The 20,886-nt window shown below is 44.4% G+C and overlaps 2 protein-coding genes across 5 annotated transcripts in view; both read left to right on the plus strand.

Annotated features, from left to right (window-relative positions):
- The window catches only part of PFKFB2 (6-phosphofructo-2-kinase/fructose-2,6-biphosphatase 2), a 29,287-nt gene extending 22,153 nt beyond the window's left edge, over positions 1 to 7,134 (plus strand). Inside the window, exon 17 of the mRNA XM_075615205.1 lies at positions 604 to 7,134. Coding sequence (XP_075471320.1) covers positions 604 to 661 — 58 coding nt within the window. The 3' untranslated portion in view covers positions 662 to 7,134. The remainder of the gene's footprint in view (positions 1 to 603) is intronic.
- A 9,840-nt stretch (positions 7,135 to 16,974) lies between these two features.
- The window catches only part of LOC142503142 (CUB and sushi domain-containing protein 1-like), a 34,774-nt gene continuing 30,862 nt past the window's right edge, over positions 16,975 to 20,886 (plus strand). For 2 of the 4 annotated variants that reach the window (XM_075615201.1, XM_075615202.1), the window contains exons 1-2: positions 16,975 to 17,261; positions 18,150 to 18,208. In XM_075615201.1, the coding sequence (XP_075471316.1) occupies positions 16,990 to 17,261; positions 18,150 to 18,208 (331 nt within the window). In that variant the 5' untranslated portion in view covers positions 16,975 to 16,989. Of the gene's footprint in view, positions 17,282 to 18,149; positions 18,209 to 20,886 lie in introns of all 4 variants that reach the window. The other 2 variants (XM_075615204.1, XM_075615203.1) reach the window with 2 other exon arrangements.

Consider the following 20,886-nt stretch of genomic DNA (forward strand, 5'->3'; position numbering starts at 1 on the left):
CAGAGATCCACAACATGTTGCTTTTCATGCATCGCGGCAAGTGAAGAAGTTAATGGGCACGTGTGTAATGAATTCAATTAAGATAACATTTACTTAACTCATAGGATTACCAATACACTATCTTTTTGATGTGCCTTACAGCAACATGAAATCTATTCCGCTGTGGAATATGTAGGCACTTTGCAACTAAACGATAATAATAATATTAATAATTAAACACTGGAACAGACGCTTTTTAGTCTAGTCAGATTGCTTCCAACCTTCCTAGACAAAGCAGCCTTGAGCAGGACCGTTGTTGGAAACAAAGTAGACTGGAGGTTCACTTTTGTAAGCATCAGCTCACTGGAGCTAACCATGCCTATGATGAGAGTTTAATGAGTTTAAATGACTTATCAGTGGGAGACGGGTCTAATAACGGCTAGCTGGCTACAAATCTAACCTTGATTTTTTTTTTGAGTCAGCGATGTTGGAGATGGGAAGCAAGCAATGGGGTTACCTTGCCCCATAGATTCCCTGTTCTGTACTCTGAAGCTGCCACTATTAGAAGCCGGATACCAGGTGATGTGGAACCAGTATCATGTTCCTATGTTCCTTCCTCCCCAGGGAACCGGAAGACTCCAATGGTTGTGATGCGTTCCTGTCGCAATCTGCAGCCATGTAATCGCCAGCAGAAAGATCCGGACGAGTATTTTCCCCCAACCCATCCGCGCATCGACGTTTCCCTTACATGATCTGCTGTAAGCACCTTTACAAGAGGAGGTGTCTGCAGCAACTGACATCCATCCCTTTGCAGCTATAATGGGGCTTAAACGTTCATCCCACTTGGTAGACACAACCTCAGTCTGGTTGCAATGTAAGGGAGGCTGCCAGTTATCTGTGTCAGATTCGGACTGCCCAGAGATGCAGTTAATTTACAGCTATAAGCTGGGTATGATGGGCGTAGAAGGCCCCCACCTCTTCTTTAACTCCTTCAATGCCAGTGGACTTTAAAGCCACATGGCACTGAAGTGGTTAAACCACACACAGAGAATTAACTTTCTGTAGCCAGACAACGCCTTCGCTGCCCCAATGATGCATTGCTGGGCACTCTGGCAGTGAAAGGGTTAAAGTGGGCAACTGCTCCCCTTTTATTTTTTATTTTTTTAATAATTTGGCTGTTTTTGTCATACAAATGATTACCTGGTGTAATTTTGTTTTTAGAAACGAAAGAAAATGTAGAACAGTCCTGCATTAGTTATGGAATCCAGTGTGAGTTGAATCTGTACGGGACGTTACTCTGCAGCTGGACTGCAGTTCCTGGGTGGTGGTTATGCACCTTTTTTAAAGCGCCCTGTTTCACCGTCCTCTTCTCCATCCTGTCAGCAATCTCCTCCATATCATTCTGCCTTTAGTTTTCCTTGTAGATACCGCTCTAATTTTACCATAATGGCAAGGTGTTAACACCTGCACCCTTCCTGCCGGGCAGGATTTCAAGGACTTTGCTCCATTCCGTGCAGGGCTTCACACTGACGTCGGTTTTTAAATGTTTCATGTCGATGCAAATTCCAGGGACTTGATAAGAGGAAAAAGATATAAATATAAAGGGACTGATGGAGACTTACAGCTGTGGCTCTGTCAGTCTTTTGTCACCTCTTACTGGAAGGGACCAGTAACGTATGACTAGGGCCTCATCCCATATCTGTCAAAGCGGCCGACCGGGTCGGCAAAAGCAATGTGAACGGCCGGTTCAACATATATAGATGTATCTCCCCCCCCCCTGGTATAGAAGAAGATAAGCTTGTTTTGTAAACTCTTGTCTCTGCACTAAGTGTGCAGGCCACTTTGCTCTAACCTCTTTGGTCAAAAAGGAACAATTCCCCTTAAGTAAATACTTCTGCACAGGGGGGGGGGGGGGTCTTTGAATCATGTTGATTTCTCCTGCTTTTGGAGATACTTACCAGGTGGAGGTGACCCCAGTTGTATTCCATTCAACGGAGGTTTAATTCTCATGTGGGGGCAATAGGAAGCCACAGCGCAGGCTTTGTATTGGTCTGCGTGACTCGGGGGAGATTTAAACTTCCACGAAGTACCGGCGGCACCTTCCCTGGTAAGCATCTCGGGAATGAGGGGGTCCGTAGAGCTGAAATTAGCACGTTTCTACTCCGGGGACCTCCTGCTTCCTATACATAGTTTAAAAAAAAAACTAGTCGGGCGCCAGCAGGAACCGCTCCTTTACCAAACCTGAATTTCTTTTACTTTACCTTGTCACTAGTAGCAGTGATGAACTGACATTGTTAAAGTCGCAGCCCGCCCGCAGAAGCCTATATGAGTTTAACTCATAGTGTTAGTATCTTGCTTTTTTTTTTTTTTAAATAAACATTTCTTAGTGTTACAAATTATTGTCTTTAAACCAGGGGTGGCCAACTCCAGTCCTGGAATTGGATAATCCCATGACTGAGCCACCTGTGCTGAAGCAGGGATATCCTGAAAACCTGACCTGTTGGTGACCCTTGAGGGCTAGAGGTGGCCACTCCTCGTCTATACCGTCTGAGGATAGCGTGGTAACCTTTAGACTGCACTGGGCTGTGGGAAGAACTTCATTTTAACCTTCCGGACACCTAATATTGCAACTGCCCGCATCTCCTGAACAGACGCAACGGATTTTCAAAATAAACCCCTTTCCCCGTAATCACTAGAGAAGCTTATTAAAAGAAATATGACAATCAGCACACACTGCTGCTTTTAGTGTCTGCCAGTGGCGTAGCTAGACATGCACAGGCCTCCGGGCAAAGAAAACTTCAGGGCCCCATTATGAGTGAATATATGCAGTAGAATCAGGAGTTTCCATCGCCCCCCCCCTACTTTTACACCTCTTCACTCTGCTCTATTCACCCCTCCCTCCTCATGTATTTATCTCCCCCCACCCTCAGCTATCAATGCTCTAATAAAAAATGTTTCACGTGTTACCTCAATTGCTTGCACTGAGGTACACAAAGCACACTGAGACACTGAATCACACACAGACAGAGCAAACTGTAACTGACAAATTTACACACACACAGCATATTGACACACTGACAGACTGAAACACACACAGGAAATTAACACACATATACACACCATACCTTCCCACAGCAGCACATAGTAACTCCTCCCACTGATGTCACAGAGCGCAGGGGCGGGCAGAGCAATGCAGCTCTCTGCCTCAGTTCCGCCCCCAGCATCTGCTGCCTGCTCTCTCTGCCTCAATTCCTCCCCCAGCCTCTGCTGTCTGCTCTCTCTGCCTCAGTTCCTCCCCCAGCCTCTGCTGCCTGCTCTCTGCCTCAGTTCCTCCCCCAGCCTCTGCTGCCTGCTCTCTCTGCCTCAGTTCCTCCCCCAGCCTCTGCTGCCTGCTCTCTCTGCCTCAGTTCCGCCCCCAGCCTCTGCTGCCTGCTCTCTGCCTCAGTTCCTCCCCCAGCCTCTGCTGCCTGCTCTCTCTGCCTCAGTTCCTCCCCCAGCCTCTGCTGCCTGCTCTCTCTGCCTCAGTTCCTCCCCCAGCCTCTGCTGCCTGCTCTCTCTGCCTCAGTTCCTCCCCCAGCCTCTGCTGCCTGCTCTCTCTGCCTCAGTTCCTCCCCCAGCCTCTGCTGCCTGCTCTCTCTGCCTCAGTTCCTGCCCCAGCCTCGGCTGCCTGCTCTCTCTGCCTCAGTTCCTCCCCCAGCCTCTGCTGCCTGCTCTCTCTGCCTGAGTTCCGCCCCCAGACTCTGCTGCCTGCTTTCTCTGCCTCAGTTCCGCCCCCAGCCTCTGCTGCCTGCTTTCTCTGCCTCAGTTCCGCCCCCAGCCTCTGCTGCCTGCTCTCTGCCTCAGTTCTGCCCCCAGCCTCTGCTGCCTGCTCTCTGCCTCAGTTCCTCCCCCAGCCTCTGCTGCCTGCTTTCTCTGCCTCAGTTCCGCCCCCAGCCTCTGCTGCCTGCTCTCTGCCTCAGTTCCTCCCCCAGCCTCTGCTGCCTGCTCTCTCTGCCTCAGTTCCTCCCCCAGCCTCGGCTGCCTGCTCTCTCTGCCTCAGTTCCGCCCCCAGCCTCTGCTGCCTGCTCTCTCTGCCTCAGTTCCTCCCCCAGCCTCTGCTGCCTGCTCTCTGCCTCAGTTCCACCCCCTGCTGCCTGCTCTTTCTGCCTGAGTTCCGCCCCCAGCCTCTGCTGCCTGCTCTCTCTGCCTCAGTTCCGCCCCCAGCCTCTTCTGCCTCTGTTCTGCCCCCAGCCTCTGCTGCCTGCTCTCTCTGCCTGAGTTCCGCCCCCAGCCTCTGCTGCCTGCTCTCTGCCTCAGTTCTGCCCCCAGCCTCTGCTGCCTGCTCTCTCTGCCTCAGTTCTGCCCCCAGCCTCTGCTGCCTGCTCTCTCTGCCTCAGTTCCTCCCCCAGCCTATGCTGCCTGCTCTCTCTGCCTCAGTTCCTCCCCCAGCCTCTGCTGCCTGCTCTCTCTGCCTGAGTTCCGCCCCCAGCCTATGCTGCCTGCTCTCTCTGCCTCAGTTCCTCCCCCAGCCTATGCTGCCTGCTCTCTCTGCCTGAGTTCTGCCCCCAGCCTATGCTGCCTGCTCTCTCTGCCTCAGTTCCTCCCCCAGCCTATGCTGCCTGCTCTCTCTGCCTCAGTTCCTCCCCCAGCCTCTGCTGCCTGCTCTCTCTGCCTCAGTTCCTCCCCCAGCCTATGCTGCCTGCTCTCTCTGCCTCAGTTCCTCCCCCAGCCTATGCTGCCTGCTCTCTCTGCCTCAGTTCCTCCCCCAGCCTCTGCTGCCTGCTCTCTCTGCCTGAGTTCCGCCCCCAGCCTGCAAGTTGTTGTAAAGGAGCCCAGAGGAGGAAGGGGGCCCTGACTTCTGCGGTCGTTGGCTAGATTGCTGGGTCAAATGTCTCGACTCTCCCCCCTTTCGGCGACAACATTATGTTTCAGTTCAAATATGACTCCAGATTCACGCCAGCATTTCCCCTTTCAAAAATGGAGCAGAACCTTGAAAAATGAAGTGTTGCTTTAGCAGAAAAGGGGTTAATTTGAGAACAGGTGCAACATTTGAGGCACTATCAACGAGAGCCACTGATTTGAGCCACCTGTACTGAAGCAGGGATATCCTTAAAACCTGACCTGTTGGTGGCCCTTGAGGACTGGCGTTGGCCACTCCTGCACTCCAACATTACTGAGCATAAATACAGAGTCGGGCATAGCTACCTTCTAATGGTTATAGGAGTAAAAGGGTCTGTTCGGGACTGGGTCACATATAAATGGAATGTGGTATTTGTATTTCTGATATCTGAATGCCAATCAATGAACTGCTGAACTCCTGATGAACCAGTTTGGAATTTATTTTTTAGGTTTCTTAATGTATTTTTTTAGATGTATTAATAAGAAACCTAGTTTGAGGATTAATGCACCTTATCCGTTTGCAACTTTAGTCTCTGTATAATCTGTAACCGTATTGAGTAGCCATATGATTTCTGTAATCATTTTGTAATCTTTAATTATTGTGTTTTTAGATTTGTTTGACAAACAGAATCACGCACATATTTTAGTGTTTTATTTGCCTATGTATTAGGAGAGGGTGAGAGGTATGTGTCCTTGATGTGTGTGTGTGTGTGTGTGTGTGTGTGTGTGTGTGTGTGTGTATTAGGTGGGGGGTGAGTGATATCTGTGTATTAGGAGCGAGTGAGAGGTAGTATATGTCCCTGTGGTCTTTGTAGAGGAAGTGGCTGATGGTATCATGCCTGTGTCCCTGATGTCTGTATATTAGGAACTAGAGGCTGAGAGAGCTGTTTCTCTAATGTTACTTGACATCATACTGCTAAACCAACATTATCACCTCTCCATCCGTGCATGAATTAACAATGAACCACTTTATCACTGCAATAAAATCAGGAAAATAATGAATGTTGAATTGCTTTCTCATTAGTGGTGTTATCCGTGTAACTTGTTTCACAGGCATGTGATGTATCTGCAGTGTTAATAACGGCAGTAATACAGATGTTTTCTTTGACAAGTGCACTGTGCAATCTTCTTTTCATTCAAACCAGGAGAATGTTAAAACCGCAAAATGCTTTTGTATCTTGAAGCTGTAACGCGCACAAACACGTTAAAAACCTATACTGCGTTGAGCCTTTCACTTCTGAGGTTTCTTCTGCACAGCAACAGTTCTTATCTTACAATGATCCTCCTTAAGGTGCCAACTTCCTCTTGTGAGGTAGTATGAAAACCCAAACTCTTCCATTAATATCCACACCACTTTTCCTACAAAACTTGTAAAAATTTCAATCTCTAATTGAAATACACAAGATGGATATAATTATCAAAACGTAGAAATGAATATTTGCGCCACATTTTTCTTAAACAGAGCTGGAATTTTAACTGTATTTTACCCACTTAAAGCAGCATTTAATTGAAAACTGTGTTTTTAATCAGTTTTTATATAATACTGCCTCCTCGCGCCCTCCCCCACCCCACTCTTTATGCACTTTGTTATGATTTTTGATGTATTAGGCTTTTTCCAGTTGCTTTAGTAACCATTTAGGATGCACTTCTGAAATAGATGGCCATATTGCGTGCCCTGGGAAGCAGGTTCTACGCCGATCGATCGGCAGCGTAGATAATTACATTGCCGTAAAGGCAATAAATGGCTGCATTTATTAAAACAACAACGGGCAAAAGGATATGTCCCGTTTTAATAGCAAGGCAGCTAAAGCCTTTGCTGCCAGGGGCGTGCGAAGCAGGGGTAAGGCTAGGTCCCCAGTACGTTCTACAGCGCACGCTGTATGTACCTTCGCGCGCATTTGGCAGCCGCGCTCTACGACCAGTTTTTCAAAAGACAACCAAATTGTATTTACAACTTGCGACAGAGGGGTGGCCACGCCCCCCGGTGGATCAACCAATGATGGTGAACCAGCCACTTGAGGTCATGGCCACACCCCTACAAAATACCCACCACGCGCCCCCCCCCCGTCACAATCTCCTGCAAAACACCGCCGTGTGCGTGTGCTACAGTGCAGACTGGGACCGCGGCCTAACAATTTTTATAGTACTTGTTGCATGTAATAACAAATCCTGTATTGAAAGGGAGCATAGAGGTCTTTGAAATGTCTTCAACTGTCATCTGCACTGGGATCTTTGCTATGTGATTCTTCAAAATAAACAGCAATATGTGTAACCATTTATTGTTTTATCTTTAATTTTCTTTTTATAAAGTTCTGCAAAACGTCACATGCATTTACATAGCAACATAGTAGATGAGGTTGAGAAAAGACATGTCCATCAAGTTCAACCTACTGTATGCCAAATTTAGATTACAGATACTTTTATCCTATATCCATCCTCACAGTATATTGATCCAGAGGAAGGCAAACATTCCGCAACCCCCTCCCCCCCCCCCCCCCCCATATCTTCCAATAATATCTCATAAAGGGAAAAATAAATTCCTTCCTGACTGCAAGAATTGGCAATCAGATTACTCCCTGGATCAACATCCTTCCCATGTTTACTTATTTGGTTTATCCCTGTACACCTTTCCTCATCCCAAACACTTATTTTAGTATCTACTGTGTGTAAAAATTTAAATAAAAAACAAAAAAAATACCTTTTTAATGTAGACTAGCGCGCACACACAGAAACACACACACACACATCATAGAATTATGTAAAAAAATAATCAAATACAACAATATAAAATTTGAAATATAAACAAACATTTATGACTTGCTTTATTTTCCTTGTGTTTAAAAATACATCTAAAAAGTACTTCAAAACAAAAACTTGAATAAAAATACTCCCATATGAAAATAATATTTAAATAAAGTGATAAAGAACACACACACACATCTCGATGGTAACCTGTGAGGTAGAGGTCAAACCCTTAGATCGGGATGCATGTCCTTCGGACACAAGTGAACTAATGATTATGACATGGAGCAAACCATTCAAATGCTTATGTTTTGTTTTATTTAATAAAAACGAATCCGTTCTGTAGTGCTAGATGATACTTACCGCATTTTTTTTGGTTTCCAACTCAATGCCTTAACGGACCATCGGGTTGCGGGTCCCATGTTAATCGGTGACCTTTGACTGTCGGATAAGCGGGTCCAGCGTCAGATAATGCGTCTGGCGGACTGCATTACGTGGCGTCAGAAACCGGGACGTTGGATATCGAGGACCCACTGTACTGAGAATCCTTTTGGTTGCTATTTAGCGAGTTCTGGCACACTCCTTTTTGAGCCCTGCCCTCTCCCAAACAGTGGAATAGCATTTGCAACAAATGATCACAAACAGGAAAGTGTAGCAGTGTTCCCAGCAGGAGGATAGATCAGAGAAAACCTACCCCAACTATCGATCCCTCTCCCTTCCCCCACACATCTTTTCCCTCCTTCTTTTTATAGATCAAACAGATCCATATGTCACTACCCTCCCAAGAGGAAGACAATGGGGTGGAACTAGGGTGGGCTTTCTAAGAGACAGACAGGTGGGCATATCAAGATCAGGGGAAAAAAGAGAGCGTCTCGAAAAACAACACAGAGACGACCCAGATAATAAATCTCTCCAGCAAGCCCCTCAGTACTGATCATCTTAATGTACTGTCTTATCCTAAATCTGACACCTGTAAGTATATTTAAATCATCCCCCCCCCTCCCCCTTGCTCCTTATATTTATTGGTTCTCTGGTAAGGAGAGGGTGGGGTAAGGGTGTCATTTGTTTCCAGGAAGACAAAACCAGCCAAATATTTGCTTTTATCACAGAGTAAGGAAGCTAATGAAAGTTAACATTTGTTTTTTTACAAGGCTGTTTGGCCGGCACCTTTTAAAGGGAGGGTACAACTTGCTCCGATAGGTAATTTCAACACTCTTGTGTTTTGTAGATCATAGCAGATATTTTGAGGAAAGCAGCAGATGTCTAATACCAGAACAAGCCTCCGGACCAATTATTTTCGGCAATAAACAAATTGAAAGATATCTGTGTCCAACCCTGAAGAACCACTTCGTGTTTTACCACCAGTGAAATGGAACTACCTCTTCCAAAATTCTATAGACACAGTTATTCACTTTACTTTAATTGTTTCCATGTGATCGAGCGTGTTTTATAGTTTGTAAAATAATTATGAAGTCATCGTCAGTTAAACACGAGTAGTTGATTTGCTCGTCACATACGGCACACCTGTGAGCATGCGACCTGCATACGGGACAAGGGTTAATACACAGGTCTCTAGCTGGCCCACTTTTCACTTTCACAAAGGTCCCTCAAATAAACATCTCCCCTCATGCCATCCCAATATACCATCTGTCACGAACAGCACACAAGTGAGCACATGACTTAGATATGCAATGGGGGTTAATACACACGGCTACTCTAGCCAACTTCCCTTTCTCCCAAGCAAGTTTCATTGAGTTAATATTAACCCCTTATGCAATTGCAATCATATCTATACGCTTCCACCACCTGAGAAAATATGTATAATTAATATATAACTGCCAGGGTTGTATTATACAAAAATACTATGCACAAAACCCACAAAAATCTGTTATAGCAAACTATATCCGAAAATGTAAATACTCTCTCCAGAGCATTCAACAGTTCATTCAGAGCCCCAAAACAAATCCCCAAAGCATTACATATTAAAGAATTGTTTAATATATATATATCTATATATATATATATCTATATATATATATCTATATAAATATAGATATATATACACAAATACAGTGCTTTAGATTACAGAAATTACAGGAACATACAATTACAGTAAATGCAAAACAGTTTCTTAAAATAACAGGATAAAACAGAAATCCCTATACAGTACATTACCATAGGCCATAGGTTTTTCTCAGAGAGGTCACTGGCGTAGAAATATGAGCGTTCACACGTTTTTGCTCCAAAACGCACCTCCGTTGAATTCTGATTTCAGATCTCCAGGGCAAGACCTTTATACCATTATTTCCCCATTAAGCCCACCCCTGTCGTAAATCAGCTGTTACATTTGACGGTTTTACAACAGAGGGAAAAAAAACCTCCTAAAAAAATAATTTTAATTTTTTGCCTCAATATATAAACACGCTCATAACTTCCTTTCACTAATACCTAGACACACGATCAGGCGATTATGACGGACATAGTGAGACTAATTATGACACTTTTGCTCCTAAATTTGAGCAACATGGATTTGTCCTTGACACCTTTTACCTATGTAGTGTGTGATACGGGTTGAGCTGTCTTTTTGCCACGATTACAAATATGTACCTGTTGTTATGCAGAGTAGAGGACGTCACATGATATTCTCATTTTTAATAAAGTCAATCTTGGGTTGAATACTTTCTTGGCTACGCCCCCTTAACCTTACAGAACCCTCCAGAGAATGCCTTTGAAAGTCACTCTAAAAGGATCCTGTTTATAAAGTTGTCAAAAGTGCCATATGTTATTCCCATCTATGGCAAAACAACTGCCCTTATCTCGAGACTATCAGCTCCATACAACAAATCTTTTAGTGGCCCATAATTGATAACCCACCAATTAAGTCCTCTTTGGAGCTCTGGACAGACCCAGGAAGAATCTTGACCTGTCGTAAACCCAATATTTTGTGTTCTTAAAATCAAACTGTAGCTGCATTAACCCTTGAAGCACCAGATTGATTAAAAGATTGAATATCTCATAATATTATCATGATAGCTTGAATCCAGAGTTCCTGGAGAAATGTAAAACATTTTTTTTTCTACTAAATACAAATAATTCAAATACTGAATTTAAGGAGAATTTACTCTTTTTCTAAGGAGCCTATTACACTGAGAATCTGGATCTAGTTGCATTTGAAGTTGTAATCTCCTGTGTGCTGTGGGTCGTGCAGCAGGTGTGCTTAGTTCACTGGGCGAGGATAGATGGTCTGTGGGGCTTCGCATTTGCACTAGTACACCTCTGGGTGCAGCGGGTGTTTGTGGAAGAGGTGTGCGTCTGTCAGTGGGTGTGGGTAGAGTGTCTGGTAGGATGCTTTCCTCATGTGGTGTGCGTTGTCTTGGCGGCGTGCAGGCCAATTCCGGTGAAGAAGAAGGTGCAGGTGGTGGATGGCGTTCCTCCAGGTCACCCTCCTGCTCCTGCGTCGGACATACAGGGGGAGGGACAGAAACAAAATAATAGAGCCCAGCAATGTCATTGTTAATGTTGCCAATGCCCCTCTCCTTCACCTCCATTCTCTCTAAAAGTTGACCCAACTGTGCCTCAATTCTTTCCCTGTATTGCTGTGTTGTGTTGCAAATTCTTCCGTAGTCACTTAAAGATTCCAGTATGCAACCTACGGAACTCGGGCTCACAAAAGGTGTGGGGGTGGAATCTCTAAGAGGCTGGGTGATCGGAGGGGGTCGTCGGTGGGACATGGGAAGTGTTGTTTTGCTTCAGTTTTCAGAGGACCGTCTGGTTGTGCCTCAGTGCGGCAAGGGACCTTTTATGCACTGTATCCCCGACTCGATGGTACAGGTGTTAAGAGGGTGTAAACATTAACGTTACATGACAAATGCGCAATATTAACTACCATCCCGCAACCGACCCCCATCACCAAGACAGGATTAGCCTTCGAAACAAGATAATAATTCAATTGCGAAGTGAAACAAATTAGGAGAGAATTTTACACAGGTTTTATTTCTCACAACAGTACAGTAGGACTGAATAACAGAATAACACACGTTTGTACATATATATATATATATATATATATATATATATATATATATATATATATATATATACACACATATATATATATGCTTGGAGTATTCTTTAAAATGGCAACTCCCCCACACTCTCCAGCAACAGGACCCCAGAGTTGTATTGGTTAACCCAGATACACAGCTTCCGTCTCAAGGACGGATCCCATGTAAGGGATAAGGTAGGAGAAAACAATATAGTGTAAAATCGTTTTTAATAGAAATAAAATAGAAATACCTTCACAGGTATTGCACTCACACTTTAGAAGTAAAAAATGTGCAGTTTGAGAGTTTAGCAGCTGAGTCTCTCACACTCAGTGCTGCCCCGATGCCAACGTCGGACTTCACCCGCTTCCCCTTAGGAAGCCATAATGGAGAAACGCGTAGGGCGTGTGACTGCAGAGAGAGATTGACAGTCGAATTCTATCACGGAGCCGGTGTCCACAGCAGAGCCGAGATCTCGCGAGACTGTGAATGATCACGTGAGGGATAGAAAGGGAGAGAGGGAGAGAAAGAAAGGGTCATATAGAGGGAGAGCGGAGAAAAGGGAAGAAAGAGTGAAAGAGAGAGAAGAGGAAGAGAATGAAAGGGTCAGATAGAGAGAAAACGGGAGAGAGACGGGAAGCACTTGCAGGGGAAATAGACAGTGAAGGGGGCACTTGGAGGGCCACCATTAAAGTCTATGAGGACGTGTGACTGATTGAAAGGGATCATATGTAGACTATAATAGTATGTGAGACGTGCAGGAGCCAGCTATCCAAGACTTAGAAATCCCATCCAGAGGATATTATTGTATTCATAGAAACACATGGATACAGAGAGCTGCTTTCACAACCCCTTAGTTAAAAAATAGCCACGTAGGTGTCACTTCTACTAGAGCTCATTGGCTTATTATCAATGTGTAACACTGACTGACTCTAATTCCCTTTCAGGTGAGTAGTAAATAATAATAGGGCTGTATGAACCCAGCAAAAACTCAGGAACAGATTCACTAAAGCTGATACTTTGTAACAGGGGAAGCAGTTCCGTCTGTTTGTGTGCTGGACTTGGGAAGGGACGTGACTGAAGTTTACAGGAAAACCTAGACCTTGACAAATCCAAATGTTGCACACTGACACTGGGCAAGCAATTTGTTATCAAACACGTGACTTCCCAGCTTGTGAAAAGAGCACAAAGTAAATGTTTAATGAGAAGCATTAAAGGGCAGCCCACCTACTGTATGTATTTTGTCATAGAATAGGACAGGGGTGCCCAGGTTCAGTCAGAGGCCTAGCAGGTAATGTGTTAAGTATGCGTTAAATACACATATATAAGTTTAAATACCCCTTTTTAACACCCCCCTGTCGGCGGCCCTGGTCCCCTTATACTTTCATGGGGTCCTTCCACAATAAATAATTTGTCTTTCACAGCGTCCATTAAGTAGAAGGAGCCATCTAATTCAGCACTGTAAGGATTTCCATTCTTTAGAACAGGGGTGCGCAAACAGGAGGGCTTTTGTTGGGGGGGGGCGCGGCGGTTGTAGGAGCCCCGCGTTCTACCCCGAGGCATTTAAGTTAAATGCTGGGGGTCCGCACGAGGCCTCTGCAACCTGAACTTACCGGGGTTCTGTAGTCGCCATGGTAACGCGGCGTCATATACGCATTACCATGGTAGCGCATGTCAAATGACGTCACATGACCCGCGGCATCATTTGACGCCAGGTCACAGAGAAGGGGGTGCACGAGCGCTGGGGCTGTCACACAGGGGGGGCACAGCTCCAAAAATTTGCGCACCCCTGCTTTAGAAAAATGTGTCCGTTCTTAATATCTAGTTGAGAGCAGGACAACCTTAACAAGACGGGGAGAAAACAGCCGTGTCAGGCTCTTATTTGCCTTTGTCAATTGAGTGTTAGCACTGCAAGTTACCACATGGTCACAGGTGGAAGTGTTATATTGCAAATGGTACAGAGCACCACTACTTTCTTATTTACAACCTCAGAGTATCTACTGTTTTATTTACAACCCCACAGCATTGCTGCTTTGTTTAAACTTACAACCCCCAGTAGCGCGTGTGTGTGTACAGGCAGTCCTCGGTTCTCCAACAGAATCTGTTCTGGAAGTAGCGTTGGATAGTGAAACCGTTGTAAAGTGAGTCCCGTGTTAATCAGTGGCGGTGATCGTTGGATAACGCATTCCGGCGTCGAAAAACGTCTCTCAGGGTTGCATTGTAAAGCGCTGGATATGCCATTTGTTGTAAAGTGAAACGTTGGATAGCGAGGACTACCTGTACTTTATTTCTCTATGCAGTACCTGTAAGATGCAGGGCTTTGAAGGGGGATTAATGGGGCTGTCCAGCTTCATGGCTTCTGATTGAAAAAAGCCTGTAAACTCTGATTTGATGATCTTCAAACTCAGGGCAGATCGACGCTTTGATATTTGTTTAATTCTGATCTCTGAGGTCACTGCAGTATTTTTATACCTTATTTACTTGGGTATCTGGATCCGTTTCCTGCCACCTGCTCCCTGAAATGTTTTTTCACGTCGGTGCAGCCGGTTAAAGCCGGTGGTTCCTGCAATCAAACCTAAACTATACCCCACATACAGTACAACAAAACTGGCAGAGATAAGAGAAGGTTTTAATATGGAACAGCTACTCTCCACGTAGGCAAAGCAGAAAAACAGCTTACGTGAAGGTCTTCCAGAAGTGTTAACAGCTCCTTAGAGCAGTGGTGCTCAACTCAAGTCCCCAAGACCCCCAACAGGTCAGGTTTTCAGGATATTGCAGTTCAGCACAGGTGGCTCAATCAGTGGCTCAGCTGAGCCACTGATTGAGCCACCTGTGCTGATGCTGTGATTGTTTGAGCCACCTGTGCTGAAGCTGGGATATCCTGAAAACCTGACCTGTTTGGGGGGTCTTGAGGACTGGAGGTGAGCGTCCCTGCCTTAGAAGATGCTACACGTAGAACTCAGGAGAGTCACCACACCTCCCATGAGACATACAAATAAGCATGAAGTTGTTCCCACTCAGAGCTCTTGTTTCTCACGAAGTCACTATATTGGAGACATAGGGGCTTATTCACTAAACGCTGATAAGTTCAATGCATTGCCGAGCGATTTTGCATTGTCTGACCGCACTATGAAAAATGTGTGTAAAAACGGTATTCACAAAAAAAAAAAAATTTTTTTGAAGTTCGGTAAAAAATGCAAGATCATGCTACTTGTTTTTTTTGTGTTTTTTTTCCAAGTCTTATCGCACTGAAACTGTTTGTTTAAACTGCAGCCTGGAAGAGCTGCACGGAAAGAGCATCTCCTGTATTGTTTCAATCTTGCGGTCACGTGGATTTCAGATAAATCATACTTTCTATTGAGTCCCATCAGGGTAAAGGTATCTAATTTCTGAATCCAAGATGCATTTTGTTGGCATACAGTATGTGATCTTTAATATGCCTTGTGGTCTCTCCCCGTATAGGCTTGTCCACGTGGGCATTTTATGGGGTATACCACATAATCCGAATTACATATAAAATAATGTTCAGTATTGAATCCGCGGCCTGTATTGGGATGTGTAAATGTCATACCTTTGATTACTTCGGTTCAGACATGGGGAAGTACCATTTATAGGTGTATCCAACAAATCTTGTTGGGGGATTTTTGGATTATTATAAAATAATGATCTTGCACCTAAATATTACCTTTGATACACAGAGTTCTTAGTCATTTTCCCCCCAAGTGATAAGATCCCACTTGTTGCCGTGTTTTATGAAGAAAAAACATTGTATAGGGTTTTATTACTGCCATGTCCGTCTATTTACTCTGTAAGGCGTTGTCTTTATTTATTAGAAGGGAAAATACAAAGGTACGGTAGGCTTGTTTATTTTTTACTACTCTATTTAAAAGGTTTATAAAAAATATATATATATATTTATAAGCACATTCATATGTCTCGGACAGGTCCATAAACCTACAAACACACCCAACCCCTGTAAGTTCAGAACCCAAACCCACCACACCATATATATTTGTGTCACAAAGGAGCGCTGCTAAGAGTGTGACCTCAAATAGTGTAACAAACGATGAAAATCCTCCGTGCTACGTCCAATATGATAAACTATATAGTAAAATACTTATCTGGTTTTTTTCTTCATAAGTGAGGATCATTTAGTTCTCTGGCCAAAGCATTTTAAGCTTGAGCACACAATCTCAGAAGCGTGGGGTGTCCGGAGCAGAACCGCGTTGGTTTCAGGTACGGGGACCCCCTACTTCCCAGAGATACAGGGTCCGGTATCTCCTATGCGTTTAAATGTCCCAGTCACATGACATTTAAACATTTCACAAAAAACAGTTGTGGGTCCTGAGGGACATTGTAATGAGTGATTGAGGACATGAGAGCTCAAATTCTTGTCCATAATTTTTTAATATTGGGGCAGGACCACCAAATGTGGTATAAGGTGCGCCTCTACCCACAACCTCTCCAACACTGAGGAGAGCGGTTAAGATATAGCACATTTAACCTCTCTGGGGTTAGATACTATTTATGGAGAAGCTTCATTTCTACCTCGCTTTCTGAGGATCGGAAGACTGTGTCAAATATATCCTCCCAAAGATAATGGTCCAGAACAATCCCCAAGTCATTTTCCCATGGGGTCATACATTTCGGGCTTAATGTCCTTCTCTGAGGGGGAGAGAAACTGGTAAAGAAGGTCAATAGCCCCTTTAAAATACATAGCTTTGTTGTATAAAAGTTTAAAAGTAGTAGCATGTCTACTAGATTCTTTTAGAGCCTTATCGGACGATTCAAAGTGCCTCAACTAAAGGCAATAATTTAAAAAAAATTGTAGGTAATTGGATTTTTTTTGCATGTAAGACCTCAAAAGATTTAAAATATTGTCCATGACTGATGTCTCACATGTACAACATTTTGTAGTATTTTACCAAATAGAACAAGATTATGAGTTCAACCCCGGGGGAAAGTTGGGGTTCTGAATGGGAGGGGCATGTGGGGAGGAAATTGTAGATAGTATTAAGGCAATAATTATCCCAAATTCTAAGCACATATAAAAGTACAGGGCGTTTCAAATATTCTTGTGGTCTCCTTTTTTTTGTGAGCCATAGGTGTGTAGACAACTCATTCTGAATTATTTCAGGTCTCTCCAGATTCACCCTACCATCTCCATAAAATGTGTTTATTTTACTACAATGACTTGCGCGTTCACTGGAAAGATCAGAGATGACCCGTCCTAGAGATATTATCTCATTTGTGAACGGCAAATCAGAAAATGTGGGTTGGAATGTGTAGGGATATTCTATTTCAGTGTGACTTCTATCTGTATCCACGTATCGTTGTTCAGTGCACAATGTTTATTTTCTGCAAGGGCGAGTTTTCTATTGAGCGTCTAACTGTGCTGGAGGTCAACACTTTTTATGAGAGACCCAGTCAGTTTGTCTTGGTCAATAAAGAGTTGGCAAACAGCAGAACTGGGAGGAGGCTGGAATGTTACATAAGGATGAACTTCTCCAACCTCCTAACAAATACAAGCTTGATATCAGTAGACACGGTGCAGAGGGAGTCCTGTTACATTTTCCACTCCACCATCACGTTCGCTTTCTATTGGATGCAGGAGGAGCGGTAAGAATTTTTCTATCAGGGTAAGAGAATAAACTTTGAGGCTAAGGCTGTTAATGTGACCTTGTCTACTCTCTCCCCTATGTCTCTACAGTATATAAGTACTAGAGGGAGCCACCTTATCTCTACACTTACCTATTAGAGTTAGCATAAGAATTATTTATAGCATTTAGTCCTGTGGACGATATCCCCAGCAGGATATGAATAAATGAGAGATTATGTAACGAAGGAATACTACATTGGCAGGTAACAGGCAGCCTGGAGGCTTCACCTGCCGCCCCCAACATCTGCCTGTCCAGCAGCCTGCTATCCCTCTCTGTACCTTGCAGAGGAAGAGGGGACATTGCTTCTGCTGATCGTAGCTTCTTCACGCTCCCTCACCTGCTAATGACAATGCACTGATGAAATACTGTACTGGCCCAACTTCTCCTCTGCTATTTACTAGTTCCAAGTGTAAGAAGTGGAGCAGGACAGTATTTATCAGTGCACGGACATTAGGCAGACGGGAGAGGCAATGTGTGGCCTCTTATGAACTCAAGGACCGCATGCAAGGCCCTTTAAGTAAACCATGTTGGCTACCACTGATCTATACCGTAATTCTTATGAGGAAAGAATATCGTGCAGGATGTGCAGCTTGGCGGAGTGAATTGGGAGGGGGTGCATGCTAGAACTGCTGAAGGGTAGAAGGTTTGGGGGAAATATGAGGAAGTTCTTGACCTTGTAACCTTCGAGCTCTCTTCTTCCCCCCCCCCTACCCATACTCCACACCCAACATTAACATACAAGCTGCAATAACCACACAACACGGAGCTGGAGGTATAAAGACCACAGCTTTTATTAAATGACAAATATATATATTAACATTTTTCAAACCAACTTTTATCCTGCCAGAGTACTGAACTGCTTACCCAGCCATCGGCGCATGACCGCAGCCACATCAAACCAGCCAGGTACTGCTCAGCACTCTGAGTCCTCCCAGGTTAACCAAACTCGGCAGAGAAAGCTCCCTGTACCCACTGCCCAGTAGATACAGCTCCCTCTGTCCAATTGCCTATCCTAGGCCCCATCTTGTAACTCCACACCTTCTGACAGGGTTTTAGGCTACCCAAATGAACATTTTTTTTTTACTGTCCCAAAAAAGGAGGGTGGGTGGGAGATTTCCCCTCCCCCCCCCCCCCAGTCTTGGAGCTCATGATTAAGCTCCCAGGCCATTTTCTCCCATCTTTATGGCCTCCACAGCACTCCTGTGGATTCATCGAATAGCCTTCCCACCGAGCTGGTAGAAGTTAATACAACAAGGGAATTAAAAAATGCTTAGGATAGACACAAGACTCGAAGATCTAATAGGGTCTTAGCAGATCAGCTGACAGCTGTCCAGGGGCCCAGGCCTGTTGCCTCAACCTTCATCACAGGTTGTTTGTTTAATAGGAGAGGTGCTGCCTGGAGTTGTTGAGTGGGGACGAGGGGGCACGAGTGGGCCCAGTAGATGAAGGGGTCCAATATGCTATCTGTAAATCACACCCGTGATTGGCTGGCTGGGCCCCCCTTGGCTTCTATTGCCCATAGTCTTGGCTCCCCCCCCACACCGAACCTCCTTCTCCCCCCTTCCCCCCCCCCCCCCCCGTTTGCAGCCGTGGGTCTTCGGCTTTACAACAGATAGGAAAATGGGCAGACTTGGTGGGCCCGGTGGTTGCTCTCTGCCGTCAAATTCTATGTTCCTATGTTTCCTTTAAAACCACACGTTGCATGGAATGGTTCCTTATCTCCATCTCAGTGAGTGACTGAAAAGGGAGAGATCTGTTTGTCCAAATAAACCTACTTCAAACCACCATGTTCTATTCGCCCCCCGGCAGATGGCGGGTCTCCGGGACCTTCTTGTTTGCTGCTCTGGTTGCTGCTGTTCAGAGTAATTCTGTTATTTAGATATCTAATTCGCCTCAAAAACAGAATTTTTTTCTAAATTACTGTAGTTTGAAAATAAAAGCCACTTGTGTTTTTTTAATATATATTTATTTATTTTTAAAACCCAAAAAAGTGAGGGTAAATATTCAAAAATGAGCACAAAAAATAAAAAGAAGGTGTTTATGAAAAGATTTAGGAAAAAGAAGGTGACTCACTTTTATCCCCAGTTTGTGTTTGCAAATGTGTGTGTGCAAATTGATTTACTTGACGGTAAGCAGTTTCGGCAAATGTTATTTTATAGCATTCGCACAAACATGCGTAGCTGGTGGGGATTTTTTCTTCATATTTCAACATAAATTACCATTCTAACACAAACAAAGAGTAGCGCTAAAGTGTGAAGTTAAACCAGGTGTTGATAAAGATAATGTGCATGAATTAATGATGAATATTAAATTAATCAAGATAAAAAGTGCAACACCAAAATATATTATAAAATATAATGTGTAATAAAACCAATCACATGAAGTTTGTAGATGAAAAGTCCAGATCAGGAACCAGTCTGTATGGGGAGGCAAAGCTTCTTGAGGTGATCTCGCCAGATCACAGATATCTACAAAAAAAACAAAGAAAAGGAAGCACCAGCTCCATAGCATAATACTGTAAAAATTGAGGAAATCTTTATTCAAGCATAGAGTAGTCACCAGGACCTATACTCACATTGTGGGTAAAAACACAATCATTTGAGACAATCTGTAACAGCAGCGGGTCAGCGCCGGTGGATAAGACAGACAGATGGCCAGGAATAGTAGGTGATAAAGTCAATGGTCAATTGAGGAGGAATATAAATAGTGAAAGTCTCACAGTCCGCAGAGTTCCTCTTGGTGGAGTGATGAAGGTACACCACAGCGTTGCTCCCACCAGCTTATGGAGTGTATATTACCACGTCCTCCTATGGTGATAAAATGTATCCTTGCTGGGTTCCGGTCCGTAGCTTCACAGTTACCTCTTTCCTCTGCTCCTCGTGGCGCCACCATTGTTGCGAGGCACATCGATTCACAGCAGCCCCTTACACCAGCTGTTGCTGCTGAGAACCCAGCAAGGATACATCTTACATGTGGCAAGATGTGCATTGAGTGACATTTTCAATCCTGCTCATTTTAGCAACTATGAAGTTTATAAGTACTAACAATAAACTGTACTTCAATATACTATACCTTGTTTAACCCCTTCCTTGTTCAAACTGCTTTTAACTGCACACTTAATGCAACCAGCACTTGAAATCAACCAGTCACGCAGATCAGGACACACAAGCTCAGGATTTGTGAGCTACCTCAGTTGAAATAGGGACACCCACCAGGTGTGTTAGGTTTGCAATCAGCCAACCACACCCACTGCTGGCTCAGGCAGGAGAGACATTTATTTCTTATTTTTCTTTCCTTTTCTCTACTACAGGCTTTTAATTACCACACACTTTGAACATAAATGAACCCACTGCACACTCCCCAAATTCAGCCACCCCTGCTAGTATACACAGCACTTCCTTTCCTTCTAGTTTTAACTGCACACTTAATACAACCAGAACTTGTTCCAAACTTGTTGCTAAGGCTAGGTCCCCAGTGGCTGCTACGGCATGCGCGCCACACACCACAGTGGCCGTGTGTGAGTGCGATGACGCGTAGGCTGGCAGGGAAGAAAAAAATGTTGTCTTAACGTTGGCAGCCAATGG

Source organism: Ascaphus truei, chromosome 9 (genome assembly GCF_040206685.1).
Source record: "Ascaphus truei isolate aAscTru1 chromosome 9, aAscTru1.hap1, whole genome shotgun sequence".
In the NCBI taxonomy this organism is placed as follows: Eukaryota; Metazoa; Chordata; class Amphibia; order Anura; family Ascaphidae; genus Ascaphus; species Ascaphus truei.